The sequence below is a fragment of the Equus caballus genome, chromosome 30 (genome assembly GCF_041296265.1).
Source record: "Equus caballus isolate H_3958 breed thoroughbred chromosome 30, TB-T2T, whole genome shotgun sequence".
Taxonomy (NCBI): Eukaryota; Metazoa; Chordata; class Mammalia; order Perissodactyla; family Equidae; genus Equus; species Equus caballus.
Genome location: NC_091713.1, coordinates 23,874,748 through 23,900,701, shown reverse-complemented (window position 1 = coordinate 23,900,701; position 25,954 = coordinate 23,874,748). Strand labels below are relative to the sequence as shown.

At 38.6% G+C, this 25,954-nt stretch overlaps 1 protein-coding gene across 9 annotated transcripts in view; it reads right to left on the bottom strand.

Moving 5' to 3' along the window:
- Positions 1–25,954, bottom strand: part of ESRRG (estrogen related receptor gamma) — a 603,662-nt gene that overhangs the window by 212,883 nt on the left and 364,825 nt on the right. Inside the window, exon 1 of one of the 9 annotated variants that reach the window (XM_023632572.2) lies at positions 8,718–8,954. The exons of the other annotated variants lie outside the window; for them this stretch is intronic. Coding sequence (XP_023488340.1) covers positions 8,718–8,773 — 56 coding nt within the window. The 5' untranslated portion in view covers positions 8,774–8,954. Of the gene's footprint in view, positions 1–8,717; positions 8,955–25,954 lie in introns of those variants that run through there. 9 annotated transcript variants of the gene reach the window in all.

Sequence of the window (25,954 nt, the reverse complement as noted above, 5' to 3'; positions counted from 1 at the left end):
TGCGGAGGCAGACAGGTTCTTTAATGTAAGCAAATAAGACAATAGACAATTTCACCAAACTTACCCCATAAACTGAAGACAAGATAGAAAGCAAGGCTGTCACATATGGTGACCACATTCTCAGGACAGATTTTCCAATCATTAAAACCCTCATAAATGCTCTAGACATTAAAGTTTTGTTCACTATAAGGAAATAAAAAAATTAAAAAAATACAATTTGAGTGTTTAACCTCATGATTTTTCTCATTCTTCAGACTTAACCAACTGAACAGTTCCATATAAAGGTATGCAAAAAGAATCAACATCTAGACTAACATAGGCAGGTGATCTGCTCTCCATTTCCATCTATTAAAAAAATGCTTAAACCAGTTCATGGTTCATCCAAATTGAGAGACATACCTAACCATTTTTGGGTAGTTCTCTGGAGCATGAAAGACAACCATGACATTTCTAGAACAGAAGAGAAATCTGAAATTTACTTGAACTGAATAAGGAATTCTTGACCCTAGGAAAGAATCTCTGGGCTTCTGTGCATGAACTGTCCATTTGTTCCTCACCTCCCTTTGCTGAATGGCTAGGAGAGAAGAGAAAAAGGCGCCACATGCTCGCACCTGAGCCCAACTCCTGATTCTGTCTAGACTCCAAGAACAGAATGAGCCTTTCCTTAGATGTGAAGAGCAACAAGATGAATTAGCCAAGTGTGTACTTCAGTACAATTCAGCTGATGGTTGCTTTTCCATCTGTGACACTAGGATCCCATGACTGGTGAGGCAGGTCTCAGTTAAGTCTATGGATAAAACGGATGCTTCTGTCATTTCATAGGACCCAGCACCAACTGTACACAGTCACTTTCTCGTAGGAAAAAACGCAATTCTGATTAACCATATATATCCTTCCCTTTCTTTGGTCATGAACAGTTGGTTATAGGTACATTCCTCCTCAAAATATCTATCTGTTTTGATAGATCAATGACTGTGAAGAAGGCATTGTCAGAGTAGTCTTTCAATTACGGAAAAATAAATACAACTAAACATGGCTATCCTACATTCTTGGAGAAGTTAGAGTATTACTATAATTTGGAATTATGTAAGGCAATGGCAGTCAGTTAAAGAAATTCACATTTGATTTTTTTTCTCTTAAATAAGTAGCTTAGTCACTACAATTTTTCATATTACCCACTATTTTTGCTAACTCTGGATATAATTTTAGACATTCTTTTCAAAGCAAAATAAATTCTTATAAATACAAAATGTAACAACAGATTAACTGCCTTAAAGGTATACCTTTGAAAACATTTTAACTCACTTTGGGAGTATTAAAAGGAAAGTAAATTGTATTTAGTTAATGAGTCCTTTGTTTAAATTCTCAAAAGCCATTACAAATGAGTCAAATCTTCCTAGAGTAGATGAAAAAGGAATTATCATGTACAAAGATACTATTCAGACCATAGGGAAGAAAAAAAGAGTTTAGTGTGCTTCTGCTTATTTTCTGTGTGTAAGTTCTTAATTTACTTTTTTAAATTTCATTTTTTGCACATTGAATAAGCCATACAAAAAGAAGCACATAAATGTTTTTCCTTTTTCAGAAGATGTATGCACGGTGCAACAAAAAAGAGATGTCCCTTGTTCAAAGTGGATTGACAATGCTCCTTCTGGTTCTTCACTTCTTAATGTCTCTATTTACTTCACACCTAAGAGCAACTGAGGTTCACCCATTCAGAGACTTTTCAAAAAATACATCCCATTGTTATTTCCAACATAGTAGAAAGATTTGAATAAGTTTGTCATACTCTTTGTTTTTTTTTGCAAAACCCGTTATTATCTATGCTCTCTATTCCCACAGAGCTTTAAAGAGAAGTAAGCAAGCAAGCTGGTTTTCATTACTCTTCTTCTAGCATCAATCTCTGATATAATAGGAGAATTTATTGGTAGCTTCCCTTTCATTGAGTACCATCCTAACCAACTGTTTGCGGAGAAGGTGTATGATGAAGGAAAGTTAAATTGACACATCTGTGAAATGCCTGACAGCCCTCAGTATGCCCAATATTAATTTGTTTTCTTTGGCTAGGTAAGTGCTGCCAAAGCATATTACACACAATTCGCACTTCCAATCAAAATGATGAAAAGTATATAAGCAATTTTTTCACTCAATGCAATAAGAGAAGGCACAGGAATGGATCTGACAAAGAACTGCCTTTTAGAATTAAGATATAAATTTACTTTTAACTTCTTTTTTTACAATGTGATCTAATCTTAGGTAGGTTCTCCATGAGTTTAACACTGTTAATACATAATAGATTTTAAATGCCAAAAGCCAGTGTTTTCGTTTAGTATATTGTGTGAAAGAATTCCATATAGCCATAGGCTGCATTTCTAATGGCTAATGTTGCATGTTGTATATCTATATTCAAATGCACATAGAGATCTAAACCAGTATATTGAAATGGACTTTAATTGACCAGTGAGAAGGCAATTTATTTAAAATTGTACCTTTTCTTTATTGCTTTGTCTTAGTGCCTTATCTTCCAAATATAATGCATTGCCATAAATTAAAATGGCTTAACATTCAAAGAAATCAAGACATAAAAAGCAAGTTCCCTCCAAACATTTAAAAATAATTTTTTTTAATCAAAAGGGAGGATGTATGTATGTCCACGCACACAACACACACACAAAATCTAAATCTTCTCAGTTCAATGGTTTTGTATAATTAATTAGAAAATACATTTGGAAAATACTGAGAAATATTGTCCAAATCAGAGAAAAAGAAACATCTGGCACTTCCGGAATAAAAGAAAAAAAGAAGTAGAGGAAAGGTGTGTTTGCTAAAACTCTGAATGGAAATGAATTTTTATTAGCTGAGTCTCCTAGACCTTAACAAGTATAAGTCTAAAATGAACTTGAAACAAGAATAGGACACCAGGTGAATCCTTCAAAAGGCGGCAGGCTGTCACTCATCAGCCTCAGATAATAAAGGAGCTAACTTTGATCTGATGGATCGCCACAAAGAAACAGCAGGATTTTTTTTTAAACACAAAACATTAAATTTGTTAAAGTGTTACACACACAAAGTAAAAAATGAATCTAAGAATTTGAACAAGAATTAGAATAGAAAGAGCATTTGGATAAGTGTTTTCTCTCAACAATCATTCAGATTTACTAAGCAAAATCACAGACCTCTAAACTTACCTCTCAGAATAAAATTCAAAAATTCTGAAGTCTCTGATGTACTTTATACAAATAGAATACTTATTAATTTTCTACATTTGCTTTTAGCAAAAAACCCCCAAACAAATGACGTATTTATGTAGTGCAGCTAAACGAAATTCACATTTTGCATTTATTTGAAACCTATCGTGTTTGCATTAAGATATATTTGTCAGGCCCAATTGCATAAGAAAAGAATGTAGCCAAGAGCTAATTCAAAACTGTTTCTTGGATATGGGCCCAAACCATTAAATTATGCATTTAATATTAGTAGCTTATTTCCTACTTTACAAATTATTTATGATTACTAGATATTAAATTTAGGAATGATAAGAATTAAAAATTCATAAAATCAGGAACAAATTTACTTATTAGGTTACCTGTTTCCTGTCTTTTATATGGTACTTAAAGCGATTTAGTTTAAAATCAGACCTGGGAAATACTAACTCCAGGTTAAAATCATGCCTGGCAAATTTAACCAGCAACTGACTGATTAGAAAATATTTGAGACCCACTTTATTATATAAATGTACATGCACAGTCTTAGCAACATATCTATAGTCTACATACGTACCTCTTCCCATATATATGCATATTTCATATGCATACGATACACGCACACAGATACACACACACGTGTGTGGTGGATTCTATCGACTGCTTTGGGGTTTAAAGTTCCATACGTGTATTTATTTATTTATAATGGTGTAGACCATGTACATTCATATACACATGGCTATGAGAATAGCAATCAACAGCAAAATATACAAAACGTAATAAGAATGTCAAGCGGCAGAGCTGCTGGTGTCATCCTTGCACTGGCCAATATACACATAAGTATGATTGGAGAAAGAGAACCTAAATATTTCACTGTCAGAGAATGTAGAGAGCAGCAATTCGTTTCTATCTCATGTGCTTTAGGACAATGACAATTTAATACAAGGCCAGTGGATGTAAAAGAGATAAAAACTGAACAAACTGGGCCAGTGTAATCAAAGATTTTCTCCAGAGAGCTGGCGAAAGAGCCGGAGCTCATACACACTTATAACAGATCAACATTGCATTGTTTCTCTCGTCCATGAATTTGCTATGAAGCAAAATTCAGAGCAACACCTATCTGCAGCAATGACTCGAAAGTTCTATTGCGGTACCTCAAATGCTGCCCTCTTATTTCTAAATCCTTGATAGGTGATTCTCCAAAGTTTACTGGATATTAATTGCTTTGAGAGAAATCACTGCTATTCATTGCCACTTGTATAACAAAGTATCAACCATCAGCACAGATTCTAACTTCTTTTACGAAATAACAGAAGCAAAACCTTCGGTGCTGAACAGCACTTTAGCAGTAAGACAAAGAAATATTTTGTTTAGTTACTAGGCTAAAACAAATGTTGAGGAATTTTTCACAAGTGATACCGACTTGAGATTGGGCATTATGCCTACCTTCCAAAAGAACGGTGTCTCCTTTGTCTGTAGTTCTCACAGGAGTGCGTTAATGTGAAAGTATTGTTAAATAGACTCAGAGAGAAGTTACCTGACCTCTTTGATGAATAGCACCATGTATCTAAAATTAATTGCAAAAGTATGGCCTTGCTAATGAGATGGACCTTATCTTTTTTTCAGCACAGGAAGCACAAGTATGTTTCTGCTGGCTCAATATTTTACAAAAATGCCTAAAGTATTATCAACTAAGTAAAAATCTGATTAAGAGACCTCAAAACTACAAATTATCGTAAATTCCAAGATGTGGAAAATTTGGAGTGAAAACTGATTTCCTGCATTATTTTCTTTTTACACCTTCCTTTCTTTTCTTTTTTACTTTGAAAAGAATAACTAAAAAAATCTTTTCTCTGGCTTCTATTAGCTTTTTTTAAAAGCTGAATTATAATACCCTTCTTTGTAAGATGGCCAATATACATTACAGGTCAGATAAATCAAAGGAATATATCAAAGGCCGTCAATTCAGAATTTAAAAAAAGAACAATGATACCTTACTGGGGGGAAAACACTGGAAAAATGATCATCCATGCAAGAGAATTAATGGATATCCACAAGGGCTTTGCTAATAACATGGGTTAATTACCGCTGCAACACACTAGGCTCAGTAAATAAGGCAGCAGTGCCATAAACACATTAAGATGAGAAACCATCTCTATAAGAACCACCAACCATCACACTTGCCTCTGCCCAGGAAATGGAAAGCTGTTTTCCAGCCCTTTCTGAAAAAGGAGGATTTCTAAACTTACCACCAATTGTGTCTAAGGTTATATATAAATACATTGACACAAAGGGCTGGTGAAACATGGGGGGGCATCAACTACTCACGACTGCCATTCAACATTTATTCCATTAACTCAGAAACACTTTTTTCTGTTTATTCCAGGGAGAAAAATCACATGTTACATAATACACACTGCGTGGCTATTTCGACTATATATTGTTTTGGATACGTACAGTGGTTATCTAATTTCTAGAAAAACAGCATTAATCTGTTCGCTTTAGTGATGTGATGGGCAAGGTTACGAGACTCTACAGCTCAGGAACACTCACCCCCAAGTGCAGCTGGCTGTCACTTCCAGCAATTTACAAAGAAATCGTCTGCAAACCCCACCTTCACCACCTACCTTCAAGGCTGCAGGTGTTTTCAACACATTTATAGAGAAGGAACAGAAAGAAAAGTAATATGAGCTCCAAGTCTAGAGTTTTAAGTGTTCTTTCTTAGAAAAATCAACTTCAAGTGTCTGTTCACAGTTCTGAAATAACCTCACATCTCAAGTGACTTAGGCAAGCTCCTATCTTTTTAAAAAAATTGCATTCACTCTGATTTAGGCTTTTTGTTGTTGCTGTTACTGCATAAATTTCTCCTTCCTGCCTATTTTTAGTCCATATATTTTTAATATTATAACATTACTTTTGGATAGTTGTATTTCAATTTACTTTAGCTTTTCATCAGGCGATACAAGGCAGAGAAAAAAATCAAAACCTGAAAACAGAAAGAGTGGACCATACAAAATGAAACTTGCATAGTTCCAAACAGGAATCTTAAAACATAAATTTGTTTAATTCTCAACGTCTGGATTTCAGTGATCGGGCTGAAATTCACAAAACTGTTCCCTGCTCGCCTTGCCTGTTTTGAAGAGTTTCAATTGCCTTCCTTCTTCCAACAGCTGTGACAACTGTTAAAACAGTCAGTAAAATTAAGTCCGCTCTATAATCCTGTAGTCAATGTTACATTTTAATCAGAGGTTGAAAGGGATTCATGTGACGAGCACACTCATTTAGAATGATTAGACTGACACATATGTCAAAATGAGCAGATATATTATTTTCATCTATTTATGCTATCAGTTATTACTGCTATTAAATGTGAAACAAGCTTTCAAGTAGTATGTTCCTTAATGTGCTGGCACATCTCCGAAAATAAAAAATACACAGTTATGGGTTCACATTTTAGGCTGTCCTAATGGTGGTCAATAAATTGCATGAATCTTTTTAACAGCCTCCAAAGCAGAAATTGTCCAATATTTCCCTCGGAAACAGCATAACTCTAGTTTCATTTCTATGTATACATGCACGTGAGGGGGTTTAACCCAGCACAATTACTATGAATATTAATAGCATGTATAAATTCTGTGGTTTATTAATTGAGACAGAGAAGCAGATGCGTTGCTTAGCTTTAGATCTTTCTGTCCACTGAACCACGTAAGCATCAGAACCGCATCCAGACAATAAATCTGTATTTTTTAAAGATGACTTTTAATTGAGCCAAAAAGAAAGCTAGTTTGAATCTTGCGCCAAAGCCAAAAGGACAGGTGCCCTGATTTCATTTCAATGCATCTGCTTTAAGAGGCTTATCTAAACTAATTATTCAAATTAGCTATAAGAAGTTCAATTCAAGGGAACTACTTTCAAAAGAAGCCTGGGGGGGGGGGGCGGTTTAAAGTTTGTTTGGTTTATTTATTTACGAGAGAAAGTTCAGAATCTGGATGAGCTGGCTAATGCATTCCTCCTGACACGAAGACATTTTAAACTCTCCAGTTCTACAGTCCCACGTACGCTAACCTTCAAACTAGACTGGAGTGGGCAACCCTATCTTTGTTTGTATTTCATTTTTATTTTCACACAATTTAAGGTTGTTTCTTCCTTTGAGCATTTCAAAGTCATGCAAGCACAGCCTTCCAATCTTTCAGTTTCTCCTCAGTTTCTCCTAAGTCCATCTCTTGGCTAATACCTCTTGTGTGAGTGTGTATGTGTGTGCAAGCATGCATACGTATACATACACACACACACTCATTCACACACGAACAGCCACTGAGACTGCAAATCACTTTTCTTCTCTTACTTAATTCCACAGCGATGCAATATGCAGTCACTAAGGACAGCTAGTGGACATCTACCTATAATGCACGACCTCATCTTCTAGAGTTTTACATTTTCTCCACAATCTATAGAGAGAAATGTTTGCCCAGAGCACTCGTTTCAGAATTATAACAGTTGGTATTACTGTAACATGAAAGCAAAGCTATACAACTGACTCGACAGAAAGATGAACCAGTGACAGCTCCCATGATACACTAATATTTTATCTTAACAGTGGGTTGAAATTAAGTTTATGACCTCCTCACTTACACGAGAATGCCTAATTTACTTCTCCTACCCCCTACGCGCTTCTCTCCCACCTTGAGTAATCCAAATTTATATATCTATTTCCATGAGCATAAAGACAGCCACAAATACGAATTAAACTGCATTTAAGAACAAAAGTACTTTTCTATATTTTCTGGACACGATACGCGAAACAAATCCACAGTCTCAGCATTGTCTCTTCAAGGGGAAATTTAAAAAGTCACTACTGTTTTATCTTTAGTTTTTCATCCCTTTAAATATTTATAATGTGTGAAAATCTCATGTTACTTAATGGACTGATTTGTCAGTTAAGTGCTGACTTAACGCTAGCCATGTAAATAACATTATTCTAGCCCTGAATTGCAGAGGGCTAGTTTTTAAATTGTTCTCCGAAGGAGAATTAGTAAATGTGCAATTTCGCCTCTAACTCTGCGCCGTAAGAAATGACAGGGAGCTGAAAATATCTGTCAAACTGCAAATACATAACAGGCACTCAATAGTATAAATCATTTTGAATATTGTATTTTAAAACATCTCTCCTTGGGAAAATGGGTCCTGGTAAAAGATGCGTTTTAACAGTTCACTAAGCATTTGTGCCAAGTGCCTATTCTTAGTACCTGAATAAGAAGTGACTGTCACACAGCTGTTTTACTGACAGTCACTGAGCTTTGCCTCAAAGGTAACAGTGTAGTCAGAGAACAATTCTCGACTTGCTGAATTAGAAGATTACCCTCCACACAAAAGGCACAAGACAGACACAAACAAGCACTCGTGCACGCAAAATACCCAGGGCATCACCTGAACCAGCGTGCAAAGATACGTTCTGTCCACCCCCACGCACGCACCCCCACGACGAGTTTCAAAAGGAAAGAAAAAGGTACCTACTCCTCCTCGTAGTGCAGGGAAAAAGACTCAGGAAGGCAAAGTTCTACCGAATCCATGTGCGACCGGCAACCATTATTTGTGCACCCCAGCTATAAATCAAAGTTTCCTTGACAGAGCACAGTGCAATTAACACAAATGTTCTCCTAGTGACAAGCCTATAGGCACGGCCAGTTGGGACCAAAGCTCTCACACTCGCCTAATCAAGGACTTAAAGCCCCGATTGGAGCTTATTAATATGAAGTAGGGCTTTACATATGCAGTCCCACCGGCCCAGGCGCGCAGCCGATTGGGGGGCCTCTGCCCAATCAGGAGGGAGGCGACGGGAGGCTGCACGGAGCGAGCCGAGCCAGGCAGGTAGGAAGGGTGCAGAGAAGGAAGGGGGCTGGAAACTGAGAGGGGGAGAGAAAAAGAGAGCGAGGACGAGGGAGATCGAAACGCTCCCAGTAGAGACTGTGATTTTTCTTTTCTTTCTTTTCTTGTCTTTTCTTTTTTTTTTTCTGGGAGGCTACCAAAGAAACATTAACTTAACTCTCTAAGCACTGGAGGGATTTGTCTTTGGTTTCTATCCCAAGATCTCTGTTGCCTTGCAAAGAAGAACTCACGCAGACTCTCAGTTAATTTGGGAAAGGATTCTGCGGAAGGTAGAGAATGAAGTTTGTCCTGCCGTTGTCTGTTTGATCCCACGGGGGGCTACTGCTTATGTAGTGCGGTACTTTGTCAGTTATTCGTGCTCGTGTCTTTTCCTGTTTTCCTGATACGTCCTGGGCATTTGAAAAATCAAAGACGTTCTTCCAAATGGGTCGGGCATGGGAACTGGGATCGTCATCCTTGAGGTGGAATGCAGTTCTGCACAACCACAGAAGAGGAAATAGTGATCCGGACAATTTGAGAGAATGCCTATGTCAACTACACGTGTAAACATTTCTTTACCTGCTGCTGGCTCTCTACATATAGGTAGACAATGCATAGCTTTTCAAAACAAAGGTGAACAACTGTAGAGCAAAGTGAATTCTCCAGCTTCAGGGGTGGGAGACTGAGGGCTGTGGGGTAAATAGAATATTCAGTCCATCTTAATGCATTTTGACAAAATATAGACTGTATTTTTTGCAGGGAGAGCATTACTAAACAGTGCACTGAAATATTCTTGATCATATACTTAATACAAGCTTCGAAACTGGGAGACATATACACATATATATGATTTTACCCAAAACATGAGTTTTCAAATAAAATGCAGTTTACATATTTGTTTCTATACATAACACACCCTGAATGCTTTAAAAAATCTACTCAGAAAAATTTTGTAAATCACGCAGTCTGGTCATTATAAGAACTAGTTTCAAACAGATACTAATTTTCAAAACTAAGAATTCTCAATCAAAAGCATTTTTTTAAAAAAAAGGAGATATAAGAAGAGAAAGATGTTTTTCCTCCAATACTGCATAGTATGTTTTTAGTTTGCATCTAACAAAGAGTTTTCTTAGGTCCATTTTAAAATACAGAATTTTTTATACTAGCAAATGGACATTGGAATAGATACTAGCTATTTATGGCAAAGAGATAAATGCTCCCTTATGGGGAGTGAAAGACCCACAGTTTTGATAGAATTCAGCTCGATTGCTTACCAACCTTTTGCACCTAAAGTCTTACATGATATAAATAGTATCATCTTTGAGATCAAAATAAATTAGTTCAGATATTCAGTGTGTGTTAAATTCACTAAATCAGAATTCAACTCTTCTTTCTCAACCCTCTCAAATTTTCTGGGTCTTTAAAAAACAAAACACTGAAACAGAACAGCCACATTAAAATTCAGAATATAAAAATGACAGACATGATTTGGTACCCCCAAGAAAAGAGCAATTTCCCTGCCATGTATTTAGCCAAATCTAAGATATGGGCCTGATTCTTTTTATTTGTGGTCTAAATGCAGACAAGTTTCTAGATGAGAACTCACATAGCAAAAACTGGGCCTGAGAATGCTGTATAAAAGCAGGTAGTAAAAGCTTAATTACCAGGAGCATTATGCTGTCTATATTGTTAAATGTGAACTCTGCAATTAAGATGTAAATTTGGTTGTGAGCAGTGAATTAAAAAAGCTTTGAGATGTCGCAGAGAATCCAAGCCTTCTGCAGACACCCCCCCAAAAAAGATTTGTCTATTCAATCTAAAATGAGACATGTAATCATTTTATAATTAAAAAGGTAAATAAAAAGGCATTTGAAAAAGAAACATGATTTTTCTAAAATGCAATAAAAGAGATGTGGAAGCTAATAGTGCATTAGAAAGACAGAAAAACATCTTTGGTTCAAAGATTGCTCTCTTGATTTCTGAATAAACTAAAATTCTCAGGGTAATTAATACAGCCAATTGTACACATTTTTTAAAGATATACCAAAAAAAGTTTCCTTCTCATTTTGTCCAGAGACTTTTTTAAAAAATAAAAATTATTTAATGTACTCCACACATCTTCATGTACTGAACACTTTCAGATTTTGCACCTGTGCAGAATCCTGTACTGTATTCAGTTTCTTTGCATTATCATGCTGTGACAGAACCTGTTTATTACTCCTTTGAAATGGCTTTTTAAAGACAAGATTTGTAGTCAATCATTTACCGATGGTCCTTAAGTCACCACATTTCATAGGAGTTATCTTTTATTTCCTGGAATTTTCTTATGTCCCTTTGGGTACTTATCTGACCCATTATGAACCATTCAATTTCAGTGGTATATATTTTTAAACATATTTAGACTCATATTCATGTGTAAGTCTTTTTTTCTGCGCTCACAAAGATCCATGTACAAAATACACGGTATAGTCTACTCTGATCTTTCACTCACCATATTTCATTTATGAAGCGTGCAGTGTCCACTGAACTAGCTGCTTTCTGAATGACCAGAAGTGTACAAGGTTTGTAGAGCTGTGTGTTGTCCCCTTGGGATCAATGTGTCACCTCTACAAGTCAAGGACCTAAGATTACACTTACTGTCTTGAATCCAGTTTAACCAATTTAAAATTTAAAATAATATCTACGGCCCTAAACTTGTGAGACAGCGTCCAGAGTATTTTATAAACACACAGCTTAGTCATCTCCAGAATCTTTCCTAGTCACAGAGTTTTCTCACAGTGAAGGAAGAAAGAGTGGATAATCATAGAAAATAAACACACCAGGAGCAATACGGAGCATAAAGTAAAAAACCTTTAAGAATCTCAGCTGCAAAGGATTTGGAAAAAGCGAAACAAATAAATAGATAAACAGCCTAGAATAAACACATATTGCTAATTAGTCTATACACTTCACAGTCTTACCACAAGGAGTCTACTTAAAGCAGGAAAAATGGAACCAAACAAAAGGACCTCTGACGGCTGTTTCACAAAGAATATACCTTAGTTAATATCAGTCTATAGCGCATCAGCCCTGGGTCCATGCAGAGTTCCAATCTCTTCTTCTTTAAACAATGCGGTCACAAACATCCACCAACTTTGTTCTCAAGCCCCAACGAAGGCACAGACACACCAAGCAGAAAATATACTTCATTTCCATTTGAAAGAACGAAATGGCAACAAACAAAACTCGAGGGAAAACAAATGGTAGATTCCTCTACATGTGAAGAGTGAATTCTTAGGTTGCTAAAAGAAATGCTTAGTCTTGCTATTATTGCATATTAATAGCTAACTTTTGTTCCCACCTTCCTTTTCTGAAAATTAACAGGACTAATGTGTATTAAAATATCCCCAGTTGCCACACTATTTTTGAAGCAAATTTTGATTTTACATGGCACATTTGCCATTTGTTAAATATTTAGAACTAAACAAGGCATCGTAAATTTAGATTTTCCAATCACCTTGTAATCTACTTTTCACATCTTTCCTCGAGATCATAAAACCTTTGAAAAGCTGTTTAACTTTTTGAACCATCTTCCCTGCTATACTATCTTTAACTTCAAAAGAAAACCCACTAGGAACATCCCTAGAGAAAGAACCTTGAAGGACAGGCAGGAGGCCTGGCCCCAGGCTGCCTTCTGCCCCCTCATGAGGTGTGTGGCCTTCAGCAGGTCACCTCACCTGTCTGTCCCTAGTTTCCTCATCACTGGGATTTCTTTTATGCTATAAACCTGCGTAAGAACACGCCTTTCCCACTGAGAACACCAAGACTCCTTTCGAAGTCAGTATGACTATTTTATATTACCACCAAACCTCCATCAATTCATCATACCTCATTTTCCCTTGCCTTTCATTTCTAGGGCACGGGCTTTGATATTTAAATTATTGTCTCGATTGGCAAGAAGCAATCATTTCTACTGAAAGTGATCACTTCCGCGGAAGCACTAATAAAAACCTTTCCTTTTGACAAAACTCTTGTCCTATAAATCCATCCCATTCTCAAATTACCGAGGCCATGTAAAAAAAAATGCCCATTCTCTGGGGAGCAATTACCTCACCTCCACAACACACCAAACTCTTTTCCCAGTGTGTTGGTGAAAGCGGAAAAAAAAAAGAAAAAAAGAGAAATCAAAGGAAGACAGAGAAACTAATAGAAGCAATTCAGTTTCTGTTTAATTAATTCAGGATTATTTCACTTTCATTTTGTCAAGCTAATAATAGACATGGGAAAATGTCAGTAAAAATTAAATTATAAACTACAGTAGCTCCAATGGGAAAACTGACTTTAGTTATGTTGTATTTCCAACATACTTAGCCCGGTAAAATACCAAATGCCTTTTATAGTCTCCTACAAGCTTTCTATAATCTGCATGGCATGTATTTACAGAGCAATAGTTAACATTTTGAGATTATACGTTAATAAATGAGTTGCCATTATATTCTTTCCTGAATGTTAAGCACCAGGAGCTAAATGCAGAAAACATTCAAGGTCAGTGTCCCGTTTTAGACCTTTTCAGGCAGCTGTAATATTATGATAATCAAGCTTAAAATATTCCTATAGAAAGAGTAAATTAGCCTTTTCACTTGAAAGATGATTATGATAAACAATAAACCTAAGAGAGGACAAAATCCCTATTTTAAAAAGCCATAAATTGTTGACTCAATCATGTGTGTGATAGCGTTATCCAAAATAAAGGGGAGCTTAACTCTGAGAGGAGGGGTTGGGGGTGGTGGAGACAGAAGGAGGGGGAACAGATATGATAGATTTCAGAATATGCAATAGTTGCTTTGATACCTGCAAAATGATCAAAGCACCCATCCAAACCGCCCCGTTCAACATACAGGATATTTGAAGCTAAAAATGTATATATATCCATGAAACATCACAAAAGCACACAGCAGTTTTTCTTGACATATGTGAGTCTTCAACACTATCTGAAAGTTCTCTTTTCCTACGGCTTCTGTTAACCCTTTTGTCCACATTTTCAAAGGACTAGTAAAAAAACAATTTTAAAAAGTGAGATAGTTGGCATCTGGTGTCCATCTAAACAAGCTTCAGGAGGTTATTAGGCTTTTTTTTTTTTTTTTTGGAAGTTAGAACTCTCTGACACACTTCTTCTAAGATTCCTTTTTAGAAATGAACGTATTTGATAAAAATCTGCTTCCCCCAACCAAGGCGAATTAATTTGGGGTTTGTGTGTTCGTCATGTCTGAGAGAAGTCAGGAGACTATACAGCAAGGGGGGTCAGGCCTTGGACTCACAACCCAATTCTGAAAGACGAGGCTTTGGACTGGAGTCAAGTTACTCATCTAAGTCTCAGTTTCCTCAGCTGGTAAATGGGAGTAACAATAACCACATCTCGTAAAATTGTTACGGGGATTATACATGTTAAACCGATTTTGCAGTGTCCGGTCCTGGTTAGGGGGACCCTATAACTCAGTGGGCCAAGGGCATTCTGGCTGCCGCTAGTTTTCCCAGCCTAATAACTTACAGTACTCTCTCCTTACACTCTCCCAAGTGCCTCAGTTTGGATAACAAATTTTCCCGTCATCCTACACGCAGTGAGCCTTCCATAAATGTTAGCCATATTCTTTTTACATCTCACTAAAGGAAAAAAGAGATATAAAAGAATGGCCTTGTCAATTCATTTGGTCTTCATCTTTGACTAGGAGTTCAAGGTGCTTAACGTAAAAAAGAAAATGAAACGCCAAGTGTTTCCCCAGTGAACGGACTAAGTTTTACTATGAGGTGATATGAACTGCTTGCTGGAATACTGCCGCATCTAGATTGGCTCAATGTAAGGGGAGGGAAAAATAAAAGATGTCCCCCTTCCAGCTACCATCATGTTTTGTGCAGGGGATGAGGAAGATAGGCTTGGGAAAGGGAGGGGATCTTGCTGACTTGCCAGTATCCAATTGTCCATTGTTGACCAGAAAGAAGGGGAGAGAGAAATTGCTCAGAGTCCTTTTCTCGCCCTCTCAGACCCCTCTTCCACATCCCTCTACCCTAGCAGTTCAGTCAATAATGCTGCTGAGTTTATTACTATCCCAAGCACAAGCTCATTCACCCACGGGCTCCTTTGATCAGATACCCCAAGAACTCAATTTCTTCGCAAGGCTTTGTTCTTGTTATGTTGAATGGCCCCTAATCTATGGCGGAAGAGAAAGTCTGGGCAATGGGGAATTGGAGGCAGGGAAAGAGCAGAGGGATTATGAGTCCAACCTGGTTACCTTACAGGTGAGAAAAATAAGGCTCAGAATGGTTAAGAGCTTTAACCCAGGTTACACACCCAAGCAACAGAAAAACTCACATTAGAAAAGATTACGTTTCTCCCCTTTCCAGGGCTTACTTAGTAACAAGCTACTAATGTTAATCTCGCATTTGCTGACAATATACCAGCGCACAGAACTCCAGCTGAGATCTGAGCCCTCTAAGGACGAAGGTCCCAAGGAGGAGGAGCCAAGGGACATCTGATCCCAAGAGATAAATACATACCCAAGTGTCTACCACATTGTCCTCCACTTTCTCCAAAAATTTAGAAAGATAAAAAGAGTCACATATTTAAAAAGAAGTGGGGATGAATTAGTAAAGAGAAACTCTCTTTCTTCTCCCCAGCTAATTACTTGTCCTCTTATAAACACATCTTGACTCTGATTTCTTTTAAGGACCCAGTTCTTATTAAATAGCCATTCCTTTCTCCACCCTAGCCCCCACCCAACTGTCATCTGTGGAGCTGCCCCAGATCTGATGGTGTCCCCGGGCCAGTCACGGAACTCGGTGAATATTCCTGTCTATGTTATAGGAACACAATGAATATGTCTTGGACGAGTGAGTGAATGAACTAATAACAAATGTTATTACTCAGTTTATTATTACTCAGTTTAAGGGAGGCTGCCAAATTTAAAGATTATAATTCAGTTGGATTATTAGAGTTATATAGGGAAATGTAAAAAGATAAGGTGACTTTAAAAAAAAAAGTAAATGGAGATGAGGGACGTTGGTAAAAATAGACAAAAGAGAAGAAAGAATGAGGATGAGGCCTGCCATCCTAAGGTTCTCCAGCACTTTCTCACCATTTATTCTTCTGAGAGTCAAGAAGGGGCAACATGGACTGGTCACTTTCTTCCTCTTCTTTCTATTTTTCTGTTTCCCAAATACTCATATTAACTAAGTCTTAGATGGTGAAAAACAATATCTATTACTAAAACAAAAGCAAACAAACAAACCATGCAGCCACCATTATCAGGGTAACATGGAAGTATTTTCTCATTTAGCCTGACAGTAGTGCTTTTAAAAATCACAATATCCCAGGGGCCAGCCCGGTGGTGCAGTGGTTAAGTGCGCACGTTCCGCTTCAGCAGCCCGGGGTTCACCGGTTCGGATCCCCGGTGCAGACAAGGCACCACTTGGCAAGCCATGCTGTGGCAGGCATCCCATATATAAGGGAGAGGAAGATGGACGCAGATGTTAGCTCAGGGCCAGTCTTCCTTAGCAAAAAAAAAAGGAGGATTGGCAGCAGATGTTAGCTCAGGGCTAATCTTCCTCAAAATAAATAAATAAATAAAACAAAAAAGGTATTAAAAAAAATCATAATATCCCGGATATATCCTGAAAACAGATACTTTTTTAAAATAGCGTTCAAAAATAGCTCTTGTATGCAACATAAACATTTCTATATTAAAGATTCTAGGGTTTCACTGGTTAAATGTTGACAATAATCCCATGAAGAATGGCTCCATATCTCCTATTTCCATGAGGTAGGCATTGGGCTAGAGCAGCACTGAATAATTTCAGAAAGGAGGTGAGTTTCTCTTATGGGAAAGGAAGAAGGGAATTAATTAATCAGCAGAAAAAGACAAAGGTCTCTGTTTAGGCCACTCTCTAGCTCTCTTAACGGCCTGTAATTCTTTAACCAAGTCCTGTATATTCTGTGTGGTGGTTTCATTCCAAGAGCAAGACACTCATGAGAACACATCCTATCAGGAAGAGCCAAAAGAAATTTCTAGAAAACTGCACTGTGGACGCAAAAGAGTGGGAGGCAAAGAATTCCTTTCTCATTTCCCTGGTGGATTAAAGTAACAGGAATGGTGATGGGGGAGGGGGTCATGAGGACAAGCATCACACTGAAACCCTGGGGGCTCTTTCCTCACCTGTAGTTTGTCACTAAGGGCACAGCTATTTGTATCACAAGTTTTATCCAATCAAACCTTATATTACAGAAAAGCAAATAACATAATTAGAAACTCCATTTTTTTCTAGAGTTCAGCTACCACTTGAATTAGAAAACCAAATAAATCAAAGACAATTTTCATTAGTGAGAAAAGAAACAGATTAATTCATTCTTCAATAAATTAGAACTCTAAATAAAGAAGTAAAATTTAACAAAAGAATAAGGTTTTTCAAATTTTATATTTTTCAAGTATAGCCAGGTAGAAAAACTTAGCTGTTTAGAAAATTTTTAAATTATAATTAGTAAGTGGACTATCTAATATTTTTACTATAATTTAACATTAAAACAGTTTATCACCCATGTATCTTTTGTTCCTCTCAACAACCCTTGGGGCAAGTAGAAGCTATATTACTATTATCCCTAATTGACAGATGACAAAACTGAGGTCTAAAGGGTTTATTTGCTTGCCCAAAGACATTCGATTGTTATTTGCAAAGTCAGGACCTGAATTTCTTGTTTCTTAAATTCTACATCTCTTGCACTCCTAATCTCAAGCTGTTTCCCATAAATCTTGTTGCATCCTCTTAAAAAGACACACAAGGAGTACAGAAAAGCATTGACCAGCATGCATTTTGGTCCCCTAACAAATAGCTTTGTTTTTGGAAAGTGGAATAAAGCTGTTCCTAAGAATATAGACTCTGTTCTTGCTTTTTTTTTTTGCTGAGGAAGATTTGCCTTGAGCTTATATCTGTGCCCTGATCTGTTGCCAATCTTCCTCTTTTTGCTTGAAGAAGATTCGCCCTGAGCTAATATCTGTGCCAATCTTCCTCTTTTGTATGTGGGTAGCCACCACAGCATGGCCGCCAATGAGGGGTGTACGTCCACACCTGGGAACCAAACCCAGGCTGCCAAAGCAGAGCGTGCCAAACTTAACCACTAGGCCATTGGGCTGGCCTCCCCATTCTTCCTTGCTTACTGAGGAAATGCTCACCTTTTGGATGCTTGCTCTGTACCAGGCCCAGGGTGAGTTTCCTGAGATAAACACATACAATACTAATGAGAATTTAAAATACTAAAAGGAAACCTGAGGTCTCAAGTTCCCTTTCCTATCACTGATTTCACTCAGAAAGATTGGTAGCGCTCCCCACTGAGTACTTCTTTTCCTTACAGTTTTACACTAATGCAATCAGGGTTTTGTTCTCCAATATCTAAGCTAAGAAACAAAGAAAGCTAAGGAGAGGCAAAACCATTCTTCACTAGAACAGAAGCACCAATTTAAAAACTTTAAATTAAGTGTAAAAATTACCACATTTGCCTGGAATTTTTCCAAGATTTCCTCATTAATAAAAAAGAACTATGATTAACTCATATAATGTAACAGCTTTATAAACATCAGCATTCTCTTGGGAATTATCCTATTTCATCTCTACTCTCTCCAGAAAGCCATAGAAGGGGATTGCATTGCGTAGTGCCAGGTACTCCTGGGCCTGAGTGTATTATTGCTAAGAAGATCTTGGAAGGAAACACAGCCACATTTTTTTTTTTTTCTGTATTAGCAACGATGATTAAATGAGACAATATTAGCTTTAATGGGCTCTTTCTGTGGTTAGAGCTTTCCAGTTCGGCCCCACCAATGGCCTCATTTCCATCGATTGAGCAGTTAGTCTTATTCAATTATTCAATCCCTATCAATATTTTGAGATGGACAGGATGTAAATGTAAACACTTTGTTTATTTTTACCAGATGGAATTCGTGTGCTCTTACCGGGGGAGAAAGTTACATATTTATAAATAAACCACGTAGTATAGCAAAGAAAGTGTTCCTTTCCTTGTCATTCTGGCTGTCATTTATTCAGCTACAATGGTTAGTAACACAATGCCCAGGGTAGACAGAATACCCATCCAGTCCTTTAAGGGTAGCTGAAGCTATCGATGAGTCTCCTCCAGGGTCCCCAGGCAGAATCGACGTCGCTCTCCTCTGTGTCCCATAATACTTTGCACTAACTGGTCAACTGGTTTGTATCAAGGTAGTTTCTACTGTGTCTCCATTGAGTAAATTTCTTGACGGCCTTTAATCATCTGTGCTGTGCCTCGTATTGTAATGTGGACACTTTAGGCTTTCAATAAATATTTGCCCAAGAAATTGCTGATTTTCAGTAAAATCATCACATGCATGCTGCTTGATTTTTTTAATAAATGAGTTTCAATGTTTCTCTGAAGAAATCCTGTCAGTATTTTAATGGGGCTAATATATTTACTCTTTTGTAATTAACTACTCACTAAAAGAAACTGTACTTTGACTTGTGAAGAAAGGAGTGTTGTTAGTGCTGAATTTCCCCCCAGGTGGATAAGAAGAAAATGTTGACTACATTTTTTCGGTATTCATTTTTTTTCTTAAGATGGGATTGCACCGTGATGGCACAGTCCTGCTTTCTCCCCACCCCCGCCATCCATGAGAACCTCTAGAATAATTATTTACTAGTTTTGAATCCTTAAGATCATATTCATACATAAATCTACAACCTTAGGTGGGCCTGACTGGTCTCAGTTAACTGAATGATTTACTTAAGAGCTGGATTTTCTGGGTCACTCTACTCACCTCTTCTTGAGAAAGAGAACAGGAAGGAAAATTCCCAAGTGCCGGTTCCTAGCATATTAATGAGTAACCTTTTTAGACTGTGTAATTCATCCAAAATCTGATGCTTCTGAAGAGTTGAAGAGTATTTTACCACCATTATTTCTCCCTTCGAGTTCAAGTCAAGCTGAATTTTAGGGTAAGAGAGAAAAGGAAGTCTTTCAAGTTCCCCCATCTTGCCCAGAGAAGTGAGACGTGGCGGGAAGAACACTCGGAGGGCGGTGGTGCTTCTTGGTCATCTGTGACCTTGGGCTTGGCGTTCATCTTATTGGGCTTCAGTGAAGAAAGGGACTGAACTATTGCAGGAGTTCTCAGAGTGTGGCTCCCGGGCCAGCAGTATCCACATCCACTGGAGGCTGGTCAGAAATTCAAATCCTCAGGCCTCAGCCCAGACCTCTGAATCCAAACCTTCAGGAGTTTGGAGCCAGCAATCTGTATGTGTGTTTTTTGTGAGAAAGATTGGCCCTGAGCTAAAATCTGTTGCCCATTTTCCTCTTCTTGTTTGAGGAAGGTTGTCGCTGAGCTAACATCTGTGCCAGTCTTCCTCTATTTTTTTATGTGGGATGCTGCCACAATGTGGCTTGACAAGCAGTGCTAGGTCCGTGCCTGGGATCCGAACCTGTGAACCCCGGGCTGCTGAAGAGAAGCACACGAACTTAACCACTATGCCACCAGGCCAGCCCGCAGCAAGCCGTGTTTTAATAAACCCTCAAGGTGATTCCGATAAGTGCCAACATGTGAGAACCACTGGGCTAGAGGACCACTTTAGTTCTTTTTTGCTCTAAAATTCTACAGTTTCATCATCCGAACACACAGAGCTTCTATTCTAACAAATAGCTCAGAATTCACCGTTATTCACCTCTTGTCCCCTAGGTTTCTTAAGCTTCATGTTTCAATGCTTTGAGTTTTATAAATAAAGGTGTACAACAATAAAAGCCAGAATAGTCAAATAAATGAACTGCTGTTGACTGTTATGGCTGACCCACAGACAGGAATGTGCCTGTAGAACTTTCAGAAAACGCGAAATTTGGTTCTTTTTTTAGTTAGTCTACACTCATTTGTTTCACTCACCTCTTCCTGCTTCAAGAGTTGAAGTTAAACCCTTAACATTGTGAGAGGCAGATACGGTGAGTGGAAGAGCTATGGACAGTGGTTGGCTCCCGGTTTCGAGTCTGGCTTCTGCCATTCTTTAGGGGGGAACTGGTGGGCTGGTGGATTAAACTCTCTTATGTCTCAGCTTCCTCACTTTTAAAATGGTGATGACTCGAACCTCCTATTCGTGTTAAGAGAATCAAATGCAATGGTCTATAGATCAGTGGTTTCAACTTTTGAAAAATCTTGATCCCCAGGCTGCACCTCAGCCAATTAATTTATAATGCCTGGCATCAGGAGTGTTTAAATCTGTCCGGGTGAATTCAACATGCTGCCAAAGTTGAGACTGGAGAACCCCTGGTAAATTGCTTAGCACAGGACCTGGAATCATTTGGCCATTGTGGAACCACAGAAAGGGAGTTGAAGTGAAAGCATAAATGCTGGTATCGGACAGCTTAGTTTCAGTCCTGGCTCTTGCCTTTGTGATCTTGGGCGAGCACCTGAACTGTTTTGTCTTGATGTTATCATCTGTTAGGAATGACAATTAACAAGAAGGAAGAGAGGCTAAAAAAATGCCTGTCCTGCTTACTTCATAAGGTTGTTGTGAAAACAAATGAGATAATGTAAATCCACACCCATCAGGAACTATGCAAATGTAAGGAAAGATTATTCCTACATGTAGCCCATAAAAACGATTTCTAACCTGCACAAATGTCCATGGCCCATGTTACATGTCAGGTCACTAAAGGCAAGTGACTTCTAGACCTTTACTAGTCCTGCCGAGGAGCATCCTTTTTTTTGTCTTTGAGGCTTTGTTAATATCCCCAAGCCCAAAAGTAATCATGGAATGAGACCATCTCCTTCCATACTGTAATCACCTGGGGACTTCTTTTTTTTTTGAGGAAGATTAGCCCTGAGCTAACATCTGCTGCCAATCCTCCCTTTTTTGCTGAGGAGGACTGGCCCTGAGCTAACATCCGTGCCCATCTTCCTCTACTTTATATGTGGGACGCCTGCCACAGCATGGTTTGACAAGTGGCACGTAGGTCCGCACCCAGGATCTGAACCTGCGAACCCCGGGCCGCCCAAGTGCAACGTGTGAACTTAACCACTGTGCCACCTGGCCAGCCCACCTGGGCACTTGTTAAGACTCGTGAAACTTGGGTCTCAGCCCAACTCACTGAGTCAGAGTCTTTGAGGGTGGGGTCCACACAGTGGGATTTTTAGAAAGAGGTCCACTGGTGATTCCAAACGGCAGCCAATGTTGAGAAAGCGGGGGAAAAAAAAGGTGAAGTGAAGCATTGGGGAAGTGGCTTCAGGGAAATTGAAGAGCATTTTTGGGCCTCAGCTTTTGTGTGATGTAATGCTGAGGAGCCAAATTTCCACGGATCCATCAGTTTATGAAATTTCACTCAAAAAAGTGCAATACTGCCAAGCATCTAGGAGAAAAAAGTGAACCGCAAAGTATTTATCACCGGGGTGCTGAGCGTAATTTAAAAGTAGATTCTGACTCTGTGCTTCGGAATAAAACCAGACGTGAAATGATCAAGCCAAATATGAACATGGTATCATAAACAATAAAACTTTGATGCCTTTCATTTTCTTTAGATTCTCATGCCTTGTTTGAATGGTTTTACAATGAATGTGGATTATTTTTCTAACAGATAATAACAGTCAAATGAAATTTGAGGGAAAAAAGTAGAATGAGTGGAGGAAAAGGAGTACAGGAAGATACAGATGCCAGACCTGAGAGAGCTCAGGTGAAAAATTCTAGAACTTTCAAACTCCTAGCCAGATTCCTGAATGCACACCCCCATATTTTACCTCTCTCTGCTTTTCCCTGTTCCTTCTGCTTCACAGAATCCTACTTATCCTTAATACGTAGTTCACCCTGGGGTGGGGGGAGGGTGGTCAGAGGAGGTTCTTGTAGACTAGAGATCCCACCATGCTCCAACATCTCCACTAACCAAATGCTATTGACGTTTTCCTCCTAGTTGTCTGATTCCACCATGACTAGAAGCTTCTTGAGAATAAAACTGCGTCCTGTGCATCTTTATAAATAATCCCAGCTCTTAGGACAAATGCCCAAAAGGTGATTTCCAACGACTCATTAAACTGAACTAAAAAGCTGCCTGGCTGTGAGAAATAGGCAGGAATTCCTACAGAGGCAACAATAAAGTGTCATACAATTATAGCTTTGTTTTTTTAAGAACACTGAACAAAAAAATTCCTCTGCATAAACTGCTGATGGGATCTTTTGGCCTTTCTACTTGAGGTTAAGTGACAACTGCCAAGGGCCCTTGCCCAGTGGATTTAACCGGTAGGTGCTTTGAAATGCTAATATTTGATCCTCCAGGGACTGGTGTAGACTAGAATCTGTACCAGTGGTTCTCAAAGCGAAGCATCGATATTACGTATTAACTGTTAATAGAAATTCTCAGGCCCCACCTGGAGAAAGCCTGAGGGTGAGGCCCAACAATCTGTGTTTTATCAAATCTTCCAGGTTATTTTATTTGTTTTATGTATTATTTTTATTTATTTATTTATTTTTTTGAGGAAGGTTAGCCCTGAGCTAACATCTGCCACTAATCCTCCTCTTTTTGCTGAGGAAGACTGGCCCTGAGCTAACATCCATGCCCATCTTCCTCTATTTTATATGTGGGACGCCTACCAGGTCCACACCCAGGATCCGAACCGGCGAACCCCGGGCCACCAAAGCAGAACACGTGCACTTAGCCGCTGTGCCACGGGGCCAGCCCCTATGCATTATGTTTTTCAGTACGCTTTTTTGGCGAGGGAAGTTGGCCCTGAGCTAATATCTGTTGCCAATCCTCCTCTTTTTTTTTTCTCCCCAAAGCCCCAGTACATAGTTGTACATCCTAGTTGTAGGTCATTCTAGTTCTGCTATGTGGGATGCTGCCACAGCGTGGTTTTATGAGCGGTGCATGTGTCTGTGCCCAGGATCCGAACCAGGGAACCTCCAGAAGCAGAGGGCGTGAACGTACCACTTGGCCCTAGGGCCGGCCCCCTGCCAGGTTATTTTAATCCATGCTCAAGCTTGAGACCCACTGGTCTAAACTACAGAAAACTAAAGAAAAATGAAAAAGCAGTCTTAGTGTTCAACCTCTTTTCAAAGTCGATTTCCCTAAATTGGCTCTTCCATACGGGCGGTGGAATCCCAAACCCTGAAGAGCAAGTGTTTCAGAACAGACTGAATCACAGCTACACTGAAAATTCCCACTTCTGGCCCCTCAGGAGAATGAGGTTTAAGATGCAAATAAGGAACCTGTCTCTTTTCTCTAGTTTATCCAGCCAGACGCCTTCATTCTTCACTATTTTCCCGGCAGATTGTCTTGTAAATGTGGCCACAGCCACAGCTCAAGTCCTGAGTCTGACTCCTGACCCCAGGAATGTCAGCCCCTTGCCTGCTGAAGAACAACCCCTTGGATCACTGCCTTGCTATTATTCTATACTTCATAGGCCTGACCAGTGCAATATTTTTTATCTGGCTACTGTCCTATCTCTAAATTTTCTATTTTGAATGAATACCGATTTTGTGACATGAAGTCTGCTATATAATGAAATGCAAACAATGAAAAGGCTAAATCAGTTTACAAAAAATCTATTTGTCAAACAGCGTGGAGATGTTCCCAATTTAGTCTGGGCGGTTCACGCAGCTTTTGATAAGGGAGTTAAAAACGTGGCTGTTCGCTGAACGAAAATAAAGGCGTCTGCGCCACAGATATATTTTCCTTTCAAAAGTCTTTGTTGTAACTTGTAGCTAATTAAATGGCCTTACACAAGAGACATATACACACAGCAAAATCGGAGAATTTTCTTAGAAGGGAGCGTGGATAAGGGAAGGGAGCAACCCCAGCTTCCCACATACCATTCCTTACATTACATTTACATTTCTATACGGCTTCATCAGCCTGACAAAAAAAGCACAAGGGGAGGCCTTTTGTGTTCAGTTTTGGACTGGAGAGATTTCTAAGGCCTGCAGAGGAACAGCCCTGCAAAGGAACGTGCTTAACATTAAAAAAAAAAGAAGAAAAAGAAATCGTAACTCTGCCTTAGATGCTTGGAGAAAAATAATGCTCTCCACACCCCTTTCTATACAACCAAGAGTAACTAAAAAATTAGCAAGAACTTAAAAGGTTCCATTTTTTTATTTGTACTCTTTTCCACACTCCTAGAGATTATTTGCAGGCAGAGGTGTTTTGTATTAAATGTGACCTTTATTGCAGTGGCTTTGAACTTACCATATCCCATTTATCAATATGGGATTTTATAAATATTGACTTTCTTTAGTTTTTCCACCTTCTCAATGGAACTGTTTCACTGGACAGAATTTCAGTGTTAATTTTCAGTTGACAATTTTTTAAATCATATAAGAAATTCATTCTCCAATATAACTGGCACTGAGTTATCATGGTCCCTGACCAGTGTTTTCTCTTTTCTTTCACAGCCCCGTCCTCATAGGGGAAGACTGACATAAGGGAATCACATTGGCTATAAAAACAGAACATTGTCTAAACAGAAGAGCTATTCCTAGAGAAGTGAAAGCTCTCTGGACTTAGTATAATTTACATTATAATTATTTCTTTATACCTGTTCACAATCCCATGTCACTATACATGTTGGTCCCTCAGACTAAAAATACCATCCACGTAACCCCATCCCAACACACCTGCACACACCCACATATCTTTTTTTCACCTGGAAACTCAGAAAGATCACCTCCTTGGAGGCCTCTCTTATTGCACCGTCATTTTGTGCTCTCCTAAGGGTTTGTACATAATTTAATTTCTCCCATTAAACCGTGAGCTCCTTGAAGGCAGGAACCCTGTCTTATTCCTCTCCAAATATTTGGAACACAGCTCAAGGCCTGACAGAGAGTAGCTGTTCAATAGCTGTTTACAGAATAAATGAATGAATAGAAGCATAGCAAGG